The sequence below is a fragment of the Stegostoma tigrinum genome, chromosome 12 (assembly GCF_030684315.1).
Source record: "Stegostoma tigrinum isolate sSteTig4 chromosome 12, sSteTig4.hap1, whole genome shotgun sequence".
Classification (NCBI taxonomy): Eukaryota; Metazoa; Chordata; class Chondrichthyes; order Orectolobiformes; family Stegostomatidae; genus Stegostoma; species Stegostoma tigrinum.
In genome coordinates, this window is record NC_081365.1 from 56834339 (window position 1) to 56848980 (window position 14642).

Below are 14642 nucleotides of genomic sequence, written 5' to 3' on the forward strand. Positions count from 1 at the left end.
CCCGGAGGACTGGAAAATTGCTAATGTTGTCCCCTTGATTAAGAAGGGTAGCAAGGATAATCCAGGTAATTATCAACTGGCGAGTCTGACGTCAGTGGTAGGGAAGCTGCTGGAGAAGATACTGAGGGATACGATCTATTCCCATTTGGAAGAAAATGGGCTTATCAGTGATAGGCAACATGGTTTTGTGCAGGGAAGGTCATGTCTTACCAACTTAATAGAACTCTTTGAGGATGTGACAAAGTTGATTGATGAGGGAAAGACTGTAGATATCATATACATGAACTTCAGTAAGGTGTTTGAGAAGGTTCCCCATGGCAGGCTGACGGAGAAAGTGAAGTCACATGGGGTCCAGGGTGTGCTAGCTAGATGGATAAAAAACTGGCAAGGCAACAGGAGACAGAGTAGTAGTGGAAGGGAGTTTCTCAAAATGCAGAACTGTGACCAGTGGTGTTCCGCGGGGATCTGTGCTGGGACCACTGTTTTTTGTGATAAACGTAAATGATTTGGAGGAAGGCGTAGGTGGTCTGATTAGCAAGTTTGCAGATGACACGAAGATTGGTGGAGTAGCAGACAGTGAAGGGGACTGTCACAGCTTACGGCAGAATATAGATAGATTGGAGTGTTGGGCAAATAAATGGCAGATGGAGTTCAATCTGGGCAAATGCGAGGTGATGCATTTTGGAAGATCTAATTCAAGGGCGAACTATACAGTAAATGGAAAAGTCCTAGGGAAAATTGTTGCACAGAGAGATCTGGGTGTTCAGGTCCATTGTTCCCTGAAGGTGACAACGCAGGTCAATAGAGTGGTCAAGGCAGCATATGGCATGCTTTCCTTCATCGGATGGGGTATTGAGTACAAGAGTTGGCAGGTCATGTAACAGTTGTATAAGACTTTGGTACGGCCACATTTGGTGTACTGCTTACAGTTCTGGTTGCCACATTACCAAAAGGATGTGGATGATTTGGAGAGGGTGCAGAGGAGGTTCACCAGGATGTTGCCTGGTATGGAGGGTGCTAGCTATGAAGAAAGGTTGAGCAGATTAGCATTATTTTCATTAGAAAGACGGAGATTGACGGGGTGAGGGGGCCTGATTGGTGTCTACAAAATCATGAGGGGTATAGACAAGGTGGATAGCAAGAAGGTTTTTCCCCCCAGAGTGGGGGACTCAAATACTAGGGGTCATGAGTTCAAAGTGAGAGGAGGAAAGTTTAAGGGAGATATGCGTGGAAAGTTCTTTATGCAGAGGGTCGTGGGTGCCTGGAACACCTTGCCAGCGGAGGTGGTAGTCGCAGACACGTTAGTGTCTTTTAACATGTATCTGGACAGGTACATGGATGGGCAGGGAGCAAAGGGATACAGATCCTTAGAAAATAGATGACAGGTTTACACAGAGGATCTCGATCGGCGCAGACTTGGAGGGCTGAAAGGCCTGTTCCTGTGCTGTAATTTTCTTTGTTCTTTGTATTGCTCACAGAACAAAACTTTTCACTGAACTTCGGTACATGTGACAACAATAAACGAAATCAAATCAAACTGTTTCTACCAGCTTCAAGTGTCTGCAAACAATGGTATTTTGCTTGCATTTATATTGTTTCCAGGTGAAATAAAATCAAAGGAACACATGTATACCCCCGACATGCTATTGACAGCAGCAGTCCCATTGAAGAAAGCAGAGGATGCGAAGACAGTGTGAGAAATATTCCATATTCAATGAGAATCTGAAAGGCAAGTGTCTAGCTGAGGAGAAGTAATATAGCTAAAAAGATGCGATTTGCCAAGTGGTGCAGGAACTAGTTATGAAAGGATGGTGTGAAATCATCAAGGATACTCCTGTTGCTATGAGAGTGCATTGGGCAGACAGAAATGAAATCATAGGCCAAAATGGTTTCACGTACGAAGAAAACAGATAGTTTCGAAACTGAAATGTTCAGAGATGTTATTACACACCTCTGGAGCAGGGAGTTACTGAAAGTTATTATCGGTAAGGAGATACGAGCCTTTGGGGAACTGAGTCCATTCAGAAAAAAAACCAAGAGAAGTACTCCACTGGCCTAACGTAAAATTCAGGACCACATCAGACAGTACACTGCTTACAGTCAATACAAAGCTAAACAGGCTAGAGAGCTGTTTTTAAAACATAGCATCCCAAACAGACCATGGATGAAGGTTGGAGTAAACCTCTCTATGTTCATATAAACTGAGAACAGGGAGTCAGACCCACTGATGAAAATGACTACCAGTGAGATTGTAAAATGCTTCAAAGCACACTTTCGGTGGTATGGCATTACAGACATTGTGATGAGTTGGCATACTGGCTGAAGAATTCAGCTGCTTCATAAAGGACAGAAAGTCAATGCCATACATAATCTGCACATTGTCCTGAGTCAAATGTAAAGTCTGAGGGGGCTTTAAAAGTTGGCAAAGGGCTCAAAGAAATTGGGCAATGTACAAGGCAATCCTCGAGTGGAGAAGTGCACTTACTGAAGTCATGGAAAGTCGTTCAGTCCAAAGGTTGATGTCACATCACATACACAACGCTTTTTGAACAGCAGAAGAATGATGACTGAAGTCATCTGTTTTCCTCTCACAGATGCTGCCAGATGTGCTGAGTTTTGCCAGCAATTTCTGGTTTTAACAAAGGGACAACGTTGAGTTATGGGTTTGGAAATAGATTGTTTTACTAATGGCATGAGTAGGAGCTCGCAAGTTCATCTGAGGATCACATGAAACATCAAGGCAGAAAAAAAAGTCAGTAACAAGCATTGAGTGACAAATCAAGGTATTTTGGCAGAAAGTTAAATTACATCTCAATGAAAGTGCCAAGTCATTCCCAAAGGTGAGCATTGAAAAACCAAATGTTCAACAATCTTGACTACAGGTGGCCATTTAGGACCTGCTTTGAACAATGGTCACCTGAATCATATGCAGTGAATGTGATCATTGCAACCGTTCACATCTACATACAACCAGAGAAGCTGTGCCTTTGATGCAGGCCACTACTCGGGAAGCTATGATTCCGTGTGTGTAGGAAGTACAGAACTCCCAGAGGCTCTCTGTTCCTCAGGAACGGAATTGGATCAGGAACAGTTAATACAGAAGCTGTAGTTGTCAAAGGAACAACATTCCCTACAGAAGGAACACCATCCTAGGAATGAGCATATATCGTATGAACAATGAATGACAATATATACAAGTATCTTGTGGAGACCTGAGTGTAATATACATGCAGAGGCTCATGGAATCACAAGTGGCTCAGGGTAAGACACTGTTTTATGAATGAAGGGCTGTTCTATTTTATGATTGCACATACCGGGTAACTTGCAAAACTTGTTATTGCAAATAGGTAGTGCGCATTTTTTTCATTGGGAATGTTTGAAGAAATGCAATTAATTGTAGATAACTTACTGGCTGTTTTGCTGTAGTCATGTGAACTCTATGTTGCTCTACATGGCTTTGTGTATAGCTTATGGCAACAACGAAACACACATCACTTGTCTGGGCTAGTTGCTTCAAAATAATTGGGTCTGGCTCCACTGGTGCAATTTGCCAGCATATGGCGCCTAAAGTTACAATAAGAAGGTGTGTGAAGTGCTGAGGTGCTAAGTTCAAGTTGCACCGAGCACAGCTTGAGGAGTGATAAGAACCAATTAGATGCTCTTGTGGTAGTGTGGTAGTGTCTCTACCTCGAGGCCAGAAGGTCCAGTTTCAGTTCACTTGCCTCAGGGATGTGTCATGACCTGTTGGAATATGTCGACGAAAAAGCAATTTCAACCTGGTTGGGGATAAATCTGTGGCTGGGAAAAGTAGTCTGTGTTAATGCTGTATGTGGTTTTATGAATAACAAACCAGCTCCTGCTTCTTCTTTTGTCAGGTTAATGTTTACCACTTGAACAAGCACAGGAAAAAAGATGGACAACATGGGCAGCAAAGCTGCAATAACTTCAAGTTTACTGAGGATAGAATGTGAAAGACCAGTCAGCAGTTGGGGTAATCAAGTCTATAAAGTAACAAAAGTCTGGTTGAGGGTTTCATCAGATGAACTGATGAAGTGACAATGAAATCAGAACAGTCATTAGACTTGAAATGTTAACTCTGCTTTCCATTCACAGATGCTGCCAAATGTACTGAAATTTGACAGCAATTTCTGTTGAGTAATGGATTTGGAAATAGATTGTTCTACTGATGGCATGAATAGCAGCTCAGAAGTTCATCTGAGGATCAAATGAAACATCAAGGCTATGGATAAACTGGTTTCATCTCTCTTTGCCAATGAGACTGAGGGAGTCAGCAGCTAGACGACATAGTTTGGAATGGGTTCTAAAGCAATGGCTTTAGACTTAACAATACTTAACTGAGAAAATTTATGCTCATCCAGCACAGATTAATTTTTTTTTGCGCTCCTGGCCGAGGCTCCCTGACCAATTCCACCAAACTCTTTTCATCGTGGTCTAATTTCTGCCATATGGAGGTCAGCCTATCCAATCTCATTTCATGGACTGAATGTCAGTTCTTTGATGTGAATTGTGTTGGCTAAGAAAGTCCCGCATCTCTCTCTGCCATTCCAAATACATGCATTTTCTAAGGCCATGACAGGTTAGGGTCCACTTTATATGAGGTGTACATCAATTCCCCAAGAAAATTGAGCCACGAAGCACCACTTACATTTCCAATAGCTTCCACCAGTGCATTCTAGTGAAATTACAATGGAACAGCAACACAAGTCGAGCAGATTTTTCAACCATTGATAACTTCAAAAAAAAATGCGTAAGTATTTGAAAAAGAAACATTTAGACAGCTATGGGGTAAAAATGGCCCACATTGGGGCAATGGACAGAATGGTCTCCTGTCCTGTACAACTGTTTGACTTCTTTCTTCATAGTTAGTAGATTATTCTTGTTTTTCAACTGACCCAGATGTGTACCACTGAAGGTAGGTGCCAGGTGGATGTTTAATCTCCAATATTATCAATACTGTCTGGCCTATCAACCAGGAGGCAAAGGTAATACACTTTCCACGACTCAACCGAGCTTGCAAGGAGATGCTGAGCATGCATTTCTTTGTTTCTCTGCAAACAGCGACTCAGATTAGGAATTGGTGTCTACTTTCATTCATTTAAACAGTGAAACCCAGAACCAATAATTACTTTCATGCATAATTATTGGTTAACTTTATTCCTAATAGGTACTGTTTGCATTGTACCTTTTCTTGACAATACACTATCCAGTAAAAGGTAGCTAAACACATGCAACATTTTATACAGATCAATTTTTTATTTCCTCTTCTAACATCGGACTAATGAGTACAATATCCGAATGTTGTGACAAGATTGCTTGAAGATGAAAAGGAATCAGGCGAAGCATGACATAGCATGTTTCTATTCAAGTCCCGTTCATAGTGGTATAAGTTCAAAGTAATAACACTAACTTCTGACAAGTTCCATCATGATAGGGCGAATAACAAGATTCTAAATGTTACCATTCACCACAAACAATTTTCATAACTAGCTACTTACACTTAAACCTATGATTGTAATTCTAGTTTACATTAACTTGTATATGTTAACATGATGCTTACTAACCAACATTTTAGATACATTCTTTACATGGCTTGGGAAAGGTTCTAAAAGTCCTTGAATGCTAGTTTCTTTGATATATATTTGAGGATAGCTCTGCTTTCTTTTCAAGTTTTTGTTCGCAATTTTTTTAAGCTTCTTTGGTTCATCTGATACATTTTAGGCTACAAGACAGAGCAGTTAAGGATAGCAATCCATTTCCAAACTGAAAAGGTGTCTGCTGTGAGGAGCTGCATTGTCGCCCACATCAAGTTACAGTTTCCTTGTGACAGAAATGACATCTCCCATCTCATTGCAGAGTCTGGCATCCACCCGTGAAGTTTATCACACTTTTGGGAAACTAGCTTAAGTAGCCAAGGGTTCCAGATAGAAAGTCCAGGTTCAAGTCCCACTGTCCGTAATGGTGTGTCTAAAATGTCTGAAAAGGCTGATTGAGAGACAAAAATCTCTAGGGGCACTGCACCACCTAGAATCACCTAATGAAGCCACAATGCATATCTCAAGGAACAGAATGATGACTTAAGGTCCCTGTACCAAACAGCCAGATGTTGTTCTGCATGCTCTACCACTCTGATGCATGTTCAGCTTCTCCCCACACGAGTGTCTTTGGATGGATACCAGCGAGACCAATTACTGGTGCCAATATTGGTTTGCACCAGCATGTGGTGACTTCGTCACACACCAGTAATTGTCGGCTTCTTGTTCATCTCTCTCTCTCCAGCTCCTGGCGTAACAATGTGCTGATCAATGTCCTCCTGTTTCTCACTGCCTGCCAATCCAGAAGCCATGTTTTTTAAGTCATAGAGGCTACAGCATGGAAACAGCCCAAATCATCATACCGACCTTGTTTCCCAAAATAAACAAGAGCCACTTACTTGCATTTGGCCCAAATCCCTCCATACCATTCCAATTCATGTACCTGTCCAAATGGCTTTTAAATGCTGCAATTGTACCTGCATCCTCTCCCAGAGCCCTGGCTGTCACTTTGCCAGAGACCTCATTGCTATTTTCCTCTGTAGTCCAGGCCGAATGGTGCTCTGGCCCTCTGGGTATTGCCAGCTATGGCCTATCGATTTACATCTGACTCTGCCTTTCCCCTATCCCAGGATTCAGCACAAAACTCTCTAATGCAAGAGAATCATTCCTTTCTTCATTGCTTGTCCTGGATCTGTCCCTCGTCTAATGCCAGAATGATACCAAGGACACAGTACACTTTGATGTTACAGGCACTGCTGCTAATGCGTGTGGAAAAGGTCACATCTGCAGTTCTAGCATCACCAGACTCAACCGAAGATCATTTGCTCACTTTTGTCATTACACTGGCAAAACATTTATTATATCAGAAGTTACAAAAGGTATATAATGCCACTGATATACGCATACAATGCAGAAAATAACTCTAACATAAAATAACAGAGTTAAAAGCTGTCCTGTTGCAGATGTACAAGCGAGTCTAGACTAATTCAACAAAAAATTCTATGCATTTATAAAAAGGGCACAGAATAACACAATCCATTGTGTCTGGTGTATACAGATCAATCTCTTTGCAATAATCTTTCTCTATAAGCATCTCAGCAAAGCCTCCTTCTGTGCTCTAAGCAGAGAGATTTAACAAAAGGCATTACCAGCATGGAGGCGATTACCTCCCAGTGGCATTGCACCTTTTAGATATAAATTCACAAGTTAGTAAGGGAAATGCAGCTAAATAGAGTTGATGTGGAAATCAGTCATGATCTAACTGAAAAAAAGAGCACGCCCATTTGGCTGAACATCATATTTGCACTTCTTTGCTCAAAAGTAGTACTTATAGAGTGCCTCTAATGTAACAGCTTCGCAAGCCACTTCAGAGAACAACCACCAGTGGACATATACGAATGCAAGTTCAAAGCAAGAAACTCCTTGGGTGCCCTCTCAGCTTGGAAAACATGTCGGACTAATGACCCATACATAAAGTACTTAATATAAGTGACACAGACCTGCACTGAACCTGGAAAGAAACTCTATTTGAACACATATTGGTGCCACGCTACACGTAAGCCAAGACGTTCTGAGTTGCTCATTGTCGAGCAATGTTGCCATATTGTCGGAGTGTCAAAGGCGCTTATATGAGAAAATGGCAGTGAAGTTTGAATAAAAAAAGACAGATCACAGCATCAGTTATAGTCCACATCATAAGTAAACTGAAGCAGAAGAATATTCAATAAAATGTCAGTCTACAATGTAGACATTTAAATAACTCTAAATGGAGAAAAGGTAACTGAATGCTTTTCCATGTAATTCCATCCAATTTAAAATTATTAAAGTTGTTAATTTTGACCACAAAAAAATCCAGCAGAATTACAGAGAAAGAATATATGAAACTCTCTCATATGATGTGGATATGAATATGGGAGGCACAGTTAGTAAGAGTGCAGATGATACAAATAGGAGGTGTAGTGCACAGCGAAGGTGGTTATCTCAGAGTACAACAGAACCTTGATCAGATGAGCCAATCGGCTGGGGAGCGGCATATGCAGGGTTTGATTTAGATAAATGTGAAGCGTTGCATTTTGGTAAGGCAAACCAGGGCGGAACTTACACAGTTAAATGTCAGTCCTGAGAAGTGTTGCCGACAAAGAGACTATGGCGTGAAAGATGCACGGTTCTTTGAAAGTGGAGTCATTGGTAGACAGGGTAGTGAAGGCAGCATTTGGCACACTTGCCTCCATTTGTCAGAACAGTCAGTGTAGGAGCTTGGACATTAAGTTGCCATTGTACAGGACATTGGAGGCCATTCTTAGAATACTGCGTGCAATTCTGGTCACACATCTGTAGGAAAGATGTTGTTAAACTTGTAAGTGTTCAGAAAAGACTTACAAGAATGTTGCCAGAACTGAAGGGTTTGAGCTATAGGGAGGGGCTGAAAAGGCTGGGTTTATTTTTCCCGGAGTGTCAGAGGCTGAGGGGTGACCTTACAGATGTTTATAAAATCATGAGGGGCATGTATAGGTGAATAGCCAAGAATGAGGGAAGTCCTAAAACAAAGGATATTGGTTGATGATGAGAGGGCAAAGATTTAAAAGGGAGCCCGGGGCAACTTTTTCATGCAATGTGTGACATGTGTCTGGAAAAAGCTGCCAGAGGAAATAGTGGAGGTAGATACAATTACATTTAAAAAGTATCAGGATGCGTATGTGAATAGGAAGAGTTTACAGGGATATCGACCAAAATCTGGCAAATGAGACGAGGTCAGATTGGGATGGCTGGTTGATGCAGATGAGTCGGATGAAAAGAGCTATTTCTGTGCTATACACTTCAATGAATACAATTCAGCTGAGCCACACAATCATGTTTCTTACCTGCTAGCATAATGTTCAATTCGTGAATGAGTATCATCATGTGACAGCTGAGGGGATGAGGCAGGTCTGTAATTGAAAAGAAACCTGCAGTTTAAAGAAGTGCAACAATGCAGAAAAGAATAAAATGAAAGACTGCCAAATCTATCACTTCCCACGGATAACAATTTACCAAGGTCACTTGCATATCTGAATTTCTGGAACACAAGATGAACTTTTCTGTGATTGCATTCCAGTAAATAATGACGATATGCCAATCCCACTGTGATGTCCATCTTTGTTTGTTTCGTTAACTATGGTAGATAATTGCACTGACTTATCGATTACAATACCCAAAATGGCAAGTATGCTGTTGAGAATTTGAAAATTCTGTTCTTTGTTTATTTACATTATATACAAATTTTGCATGCGTGATGTTACACATGTCATATGCCTTCACATTTTTAATATATATGTCTGTTGATGTTTCTGTAAACCAAGTAATGTTGTGACTTGATTCTTTCCCTGTACCCGAAATAGTGCCAAATTTGAAAAGCATATTTGACTAAAGGCAGTAGACTAGCCACAGAAACATTTCTATTATAGTCAATAGCTGATAAATGTCAAGCTATGCCAACTGGAAAGCTGGTAACGTCAAAGAAACAAGTCCATTTTCTAACAGATCGTTGAAGGTTAAAACATGCAATGATTTAACAGTTTTAGTTTAGAGATCTGAATTAAAAGTCTGAGACAGACAATTTTATATATATATGGGGAAGCTCATGCTTAAAAAATAAAGCATTGAACTATAAACACTCTGGGGATTTTTTTTTATTCAGAAAAAGGAATTTTGGTGTACTACTAATCTCCTCGCACTCGCTCGACCTGGATCAACTTGAATAAGTAACTCCATAGCAAGTTTAGTACTAGGCAGTGCCTTAAAAATTCTGTCAGGTAGGTATGCAGGCTGCTGCAGTCCATTCAATCTGGTCACATTCAAAACATGGATCCAGGTAGGACAGTGAGCTGCTTCACCAAAAACTTAACACATTTATTGTTTTTCAAAATATTAGAATATTACTTGCGTTCTGTTGGTCACAGGTCATTCTCTCATGGAATCATACAATCAACCTGTTGTCTATGTGCTGGTTTTTGGAAGGAGTTATCCTATTAATTCCATTCTTTCAGCTTTCCACATGGTCCTGTATGCATTCTTTCCAACCAACCCCAATCCCGATACATTTCTTACAGTTATGAATGAATCTTTTTCCACCATCCTTTCTGACAGTAAATGCTATAGATGTTGGAAAGCTGAAGCTGTGAGCATCAGTCGCAACTTTGAAAAGGAAATTGGATAAATACTTGAGAATAAAAAAAGGGAGAGTGGCAGACTGGGGAAATGGGCACAACTCTTGGAAACAGCTGTTGCAGACTAAATGGGTTGAATGGTGTCCTTCTGGCGATGTAGCATTGCATGATTCTTGATAAGGCGTGCTGAGGGTATGCAATGCTTCGTGTACATGCAGATGAACTAATATCTGGACACAGATGCTCACTGGTACGAGACAATGAATATTCAATATTGAAAATATTTGAGGTTATAACAATTTTAGGACGTATGAAAACACCATTATTTACATGCCTGTTATCCATCAATTTATTCTCTCGTAGAAAAATTTTTTTTCAGGAGACACGGACTGCTCAATTTATTTTATTATGCATTGAATTCATTGCTTGGGTATGACAATATATTTAACACTATAATGTATGGAATTTCAACTAGCAATTTTTACCACATTTGTTAAAGGTGGATAATCATTTGGGGTGAATTAAAGTAACATATACACAAGGTCATCAATATCGCACTTCCATATTAGTATTTTAACCAGAGGATATAATCATGCAATTTTGCAGTATTAGATTGCTGGGAACTTATCTAACCGTGAGCATAGCTTCAGGAGAACCTCATTTACTAGTGAAGGGAATTTATGCTGAAATTCCAGTTAACACAGCAAAGCAGGAGAAACTGTGGGGGAATTGGTGGGTTTTTTTAAGAACCAGCACTATGAAGGAAATTATCATGTCAAACTTTACACCTTATCAGGGAATAATGCTTGACAAACTCCTTTTTTAAGAACCAGCACTATGAAGGAAATTATCATGTCAAACTTTACACCTTATCAGGGAATAATGCTTGACAAACTCCCAAAACGAGTCAATGTTAAGAACCAAAGATTCCTCTACTCTGTATAAACAACTAAGTAATAAATTTGAATCGGCAGATGTGTGAAATGCATGGTCCTGCATTAGCTGATATTCAGTTTCAAAGATGTTGATGGATTTGGATAATCAATGCAGTATATAAAAGACAGTCAAAACGATGCCACCAATTTTCTACTGACAACAGCGATAAATTCCCACTGCGATGTGTCTCACTTCTAACTTAATAGTATTTATTATTGTAGTTTTACAAATTTCTTTTATTTCCCCACACAAATCAACGTGTGGCATTCCTGATGGAAACGATCCATTTGGGAAAATTATTTCTGAGGTTCGGTCACTGGACTCGACACTTTAACCCTGAATTCTTTCCACAGATGTTAGCAGATGAACTGAGTTTTTCCAAAGATTGCCTGTTTTGGTTTGAGTTGGGGAAATTAATGTTGAATTAAGGACAATTTTGAGCTGAGAGGCCTTTCCCATCAGGGACTGGTCCGAGGTTAACTAAAGCCTTTTAATATAGAACCAACACGGCCCTGAGACAAAGGAGAAGTGATTATCACCATTCCAAACTGGCAGCGAGCAAACATTTGAGGTGAAAATGTTTAAATGAATGCACTACCTAATTGTCAGAAATGAAAGTTATTTTGAGGATTTAATTTGAAAAGTAACATATTTGTACTTGGCATCTGCAACATTTCACCTTTGAAAAGGTTTCAGAATATTACTATAACTGAGCTGAAATTGCAACTCTTTATGCAGGGGAAAACAAAGTTAAGCAAACCATTATCCTTGGGATCCAAAATATATTTAAAAAAACAAACTGGCTGCAATCATTCGTATATATTTTCAAAAGAAAGAAAAACCAAGATGCAGATGTGTACATCAGAAGTACTCACTCATAATCTACTGGCCAGAAGTTGATCAGAGTAACAGGACTGCAAGACAAAAATATGGAAATGAAGTAGCAGTTGAAACTCAGGAGAAATGCACAAAATAAGGAGGGAGGAATGCAGAAAAACTAAACAGCAATATGAATGATCATGGGAGCAATATGAAGAAATAATATGCAATGTATGTGCAAAGATATCATGCAATTGCTCTGCAACAGTCACGCACAAAATATAAACTATCCGAAATATATCCTGCAACAATGTTGTTAAGATTAATAAATGTAAGATGTGTGCAAAACTGACAGCATCTCTATCATACTGCCCTCCTCTAAACAATTTCCTCCTTGCCATACATAAAAGCAATGATTTTTATTCAGGTTCCATTCCATGAACAGCAGCAGTTCTACATTACCTTGCAAAAGTAATCAACCTTCACGTGTCAATCCAGATAATGAGTGCTGGCAGGCTATTTATCAAGAAGGGTTTCACAGCTCAATCTGTTTCTGCCCTCACTTAATATCCAGAGGTGTGTGCTTTCTAGTAGGAGTCGCCTGAAAGCCAGCAGGTGTGAAATCCCTTGAGGGGATTTTACTTTCTTCTAGTCAAAGAGAATGGAAATAAATTGCTGCGCTCATTGCTGCTGAGATTAACATGATAGTGCAGGGACAGAATATATGGCAACTCCTGCCTTTAACATATTGTGGCATTAAGCCATAATGTATTTTTCCACTGACTCTTGAGAAACGTTTATCAGTGTAATGCATTAATTATAAGCAAACAGAAATATATCCAAAGCTCAAAATAGTTCAAGGAATAAAACTGAGTGATGTGCGAAACCTCAATCTATATTTTTGGTTAAATAAATTTAGATAAGTAGGACCCATTCTACCTTTTAATTCAGGTTTCTTTGCTCAATTTACGCAGGCATGCTCAGAATGGTTATCTCCGAGATAATTGACAAAGCTGGAATGCCAACTTTCCTACTCATCTGACGCTGCCTGGTCTGCGTTGTTCCTCTAGCTCCATACTTTGTTATCTGAAATTACTGACATCTGTTTACTAATGAGAACATCTGAACTAAGATAACAAGGTGTAGAGCTGGATGAACACAGCAGGCCAAGCCGCATCAGAGGAGTAGGAAGGCTGACGTTTCAGCCCGAAGGGTCTACGCCCGAAACATCAGCCTTCCTGGACCTATGACGCAGCTTGGTCTGCTGTGATCATCCAGCTCTACACCTTGTTATCTCAGGTTTTCCAGCATCTGCAGGTCCTATTATTGCCAGAACATCTGAACTGTTGTCCATTTTACACACAGTTATGTTTCAGACACACTTACTGATGCAGAGGTGCCAGTATGAGATGGGGGTGAACAAGGTCAGGAATCACACCAGGTTGTGGACCAACAGGTTTATTTGAAAACACAAGCTTTCAGACGCATGCACGTGGATTCTCTCTTCTCCCGCCAGACTCACACTCCCGAACCCCTCCGCACACACACACTCTCGTGCTCCCCTACCACACCGCACCCTCCACACACACACACACACACTCTCATGCTCCCCTACCACACCGCGCCCTCCACACACACACACCCCTCAACTTTCACTCACATGCTCCCCACTCTCACTCACACTCCACACACTCTCCCAACCCCCCCCACCCACACACACACACTCCTCCAACCACGCACACACTTGCCCAAACGCCCCCATCCACCCACACACTCCCCCAATCCCCCGACCCACACACCCACTCCCCAAAACCCCCAAAACCCCAAACCCCACACACACTCCCCCAAAACCACAACCCCAACACACACTCCACCAACCCCGCACACACACACACTCCCCCAACTCCGCACACTCACACACACTCCCCCAACCCAACACACACACTCACAAAACCCCGCACACACAGTCACACTCCCCTCCAAACACACACACACCCCCACAATTTCACTCACACTCCACCAATCCCCCGACCCACACACACACACCCCCATTCCCAACACCGACACACTCCCCCAACCCCACCGACACACTCCCCCAACCCCCCCCACACACACACACTCTCCCCCAAACCCCGACACAGACACACACTCCCCCAACCCCACCCCCACACACACACACTCCCCCAACCCCACCCACACACACACACACTCCCCCAACCCCACCCACACACACACACACTCCCCCAACCCCACCCACACACACACTCCCCCAACCCCACCCACACACACACTCCCCCAACCCCACCCACACACACACTCCCCCCAACCCCACCCACACACACACACACACTCCCCCAACCCCACCCACACACACACACACTCCCCCAACCCCACACACACACACTCCCCCAACCCCACACACACACACACTCCCCCAACCCCACCCACACACACACACACTCCCCCAACCCCACACACACACACACACACTCCCCCAACCCCACACACACACACACTCCCCCAACCCCACCCACACACACACTCCCCCAACCCCACCCACACACACACTCCCCCCAACCCCACCCACACACACACTCCCCCCAACCCCACCCACACACACACACACACTCCCACAACCCCACCCACACACACACTCCCAAAACCCCACCCACACACACACTCCCACAAC

The 14642-nt window shown here is 41.9% G+C and overlaps 1 protein-coding gene across 12 annotated transcripts in view; it reads right to left on the bottom strand.

The window, feature by feature from the left end:
• dmd (dystrophin) overlaps nucleotides 1-14642 on the bottom strand; it is a 1835475-nt gene that overhangs the window by 54924 nt on the left and 1765909 nt on the right. For 9 of the 12 annotated variants that reach the window (XM_059650343.1, XM_048540566.2, XM_048540567.2 and 6 more), the window contains 2 exons: nucleotides 12010-12048; nucleotides 8915-8980 (listed from right to left, as the gene is read on the bottom strand). In XM_059650343.1, the coding sequence (XP_059506326.1) occupies nucleotides 8915-8980; nucleotides 12010-12048 (105 nt within the window). The remainder of the gene's footprint in view (nucleotides 1-8914; nucleotides 8981-12009; nucleotides 12049-14642) is intronic. The other 3 variants (XM_059650342.1, XM_059650344.1, XM_048540575.2) reach the window with 1 other exon arrangement.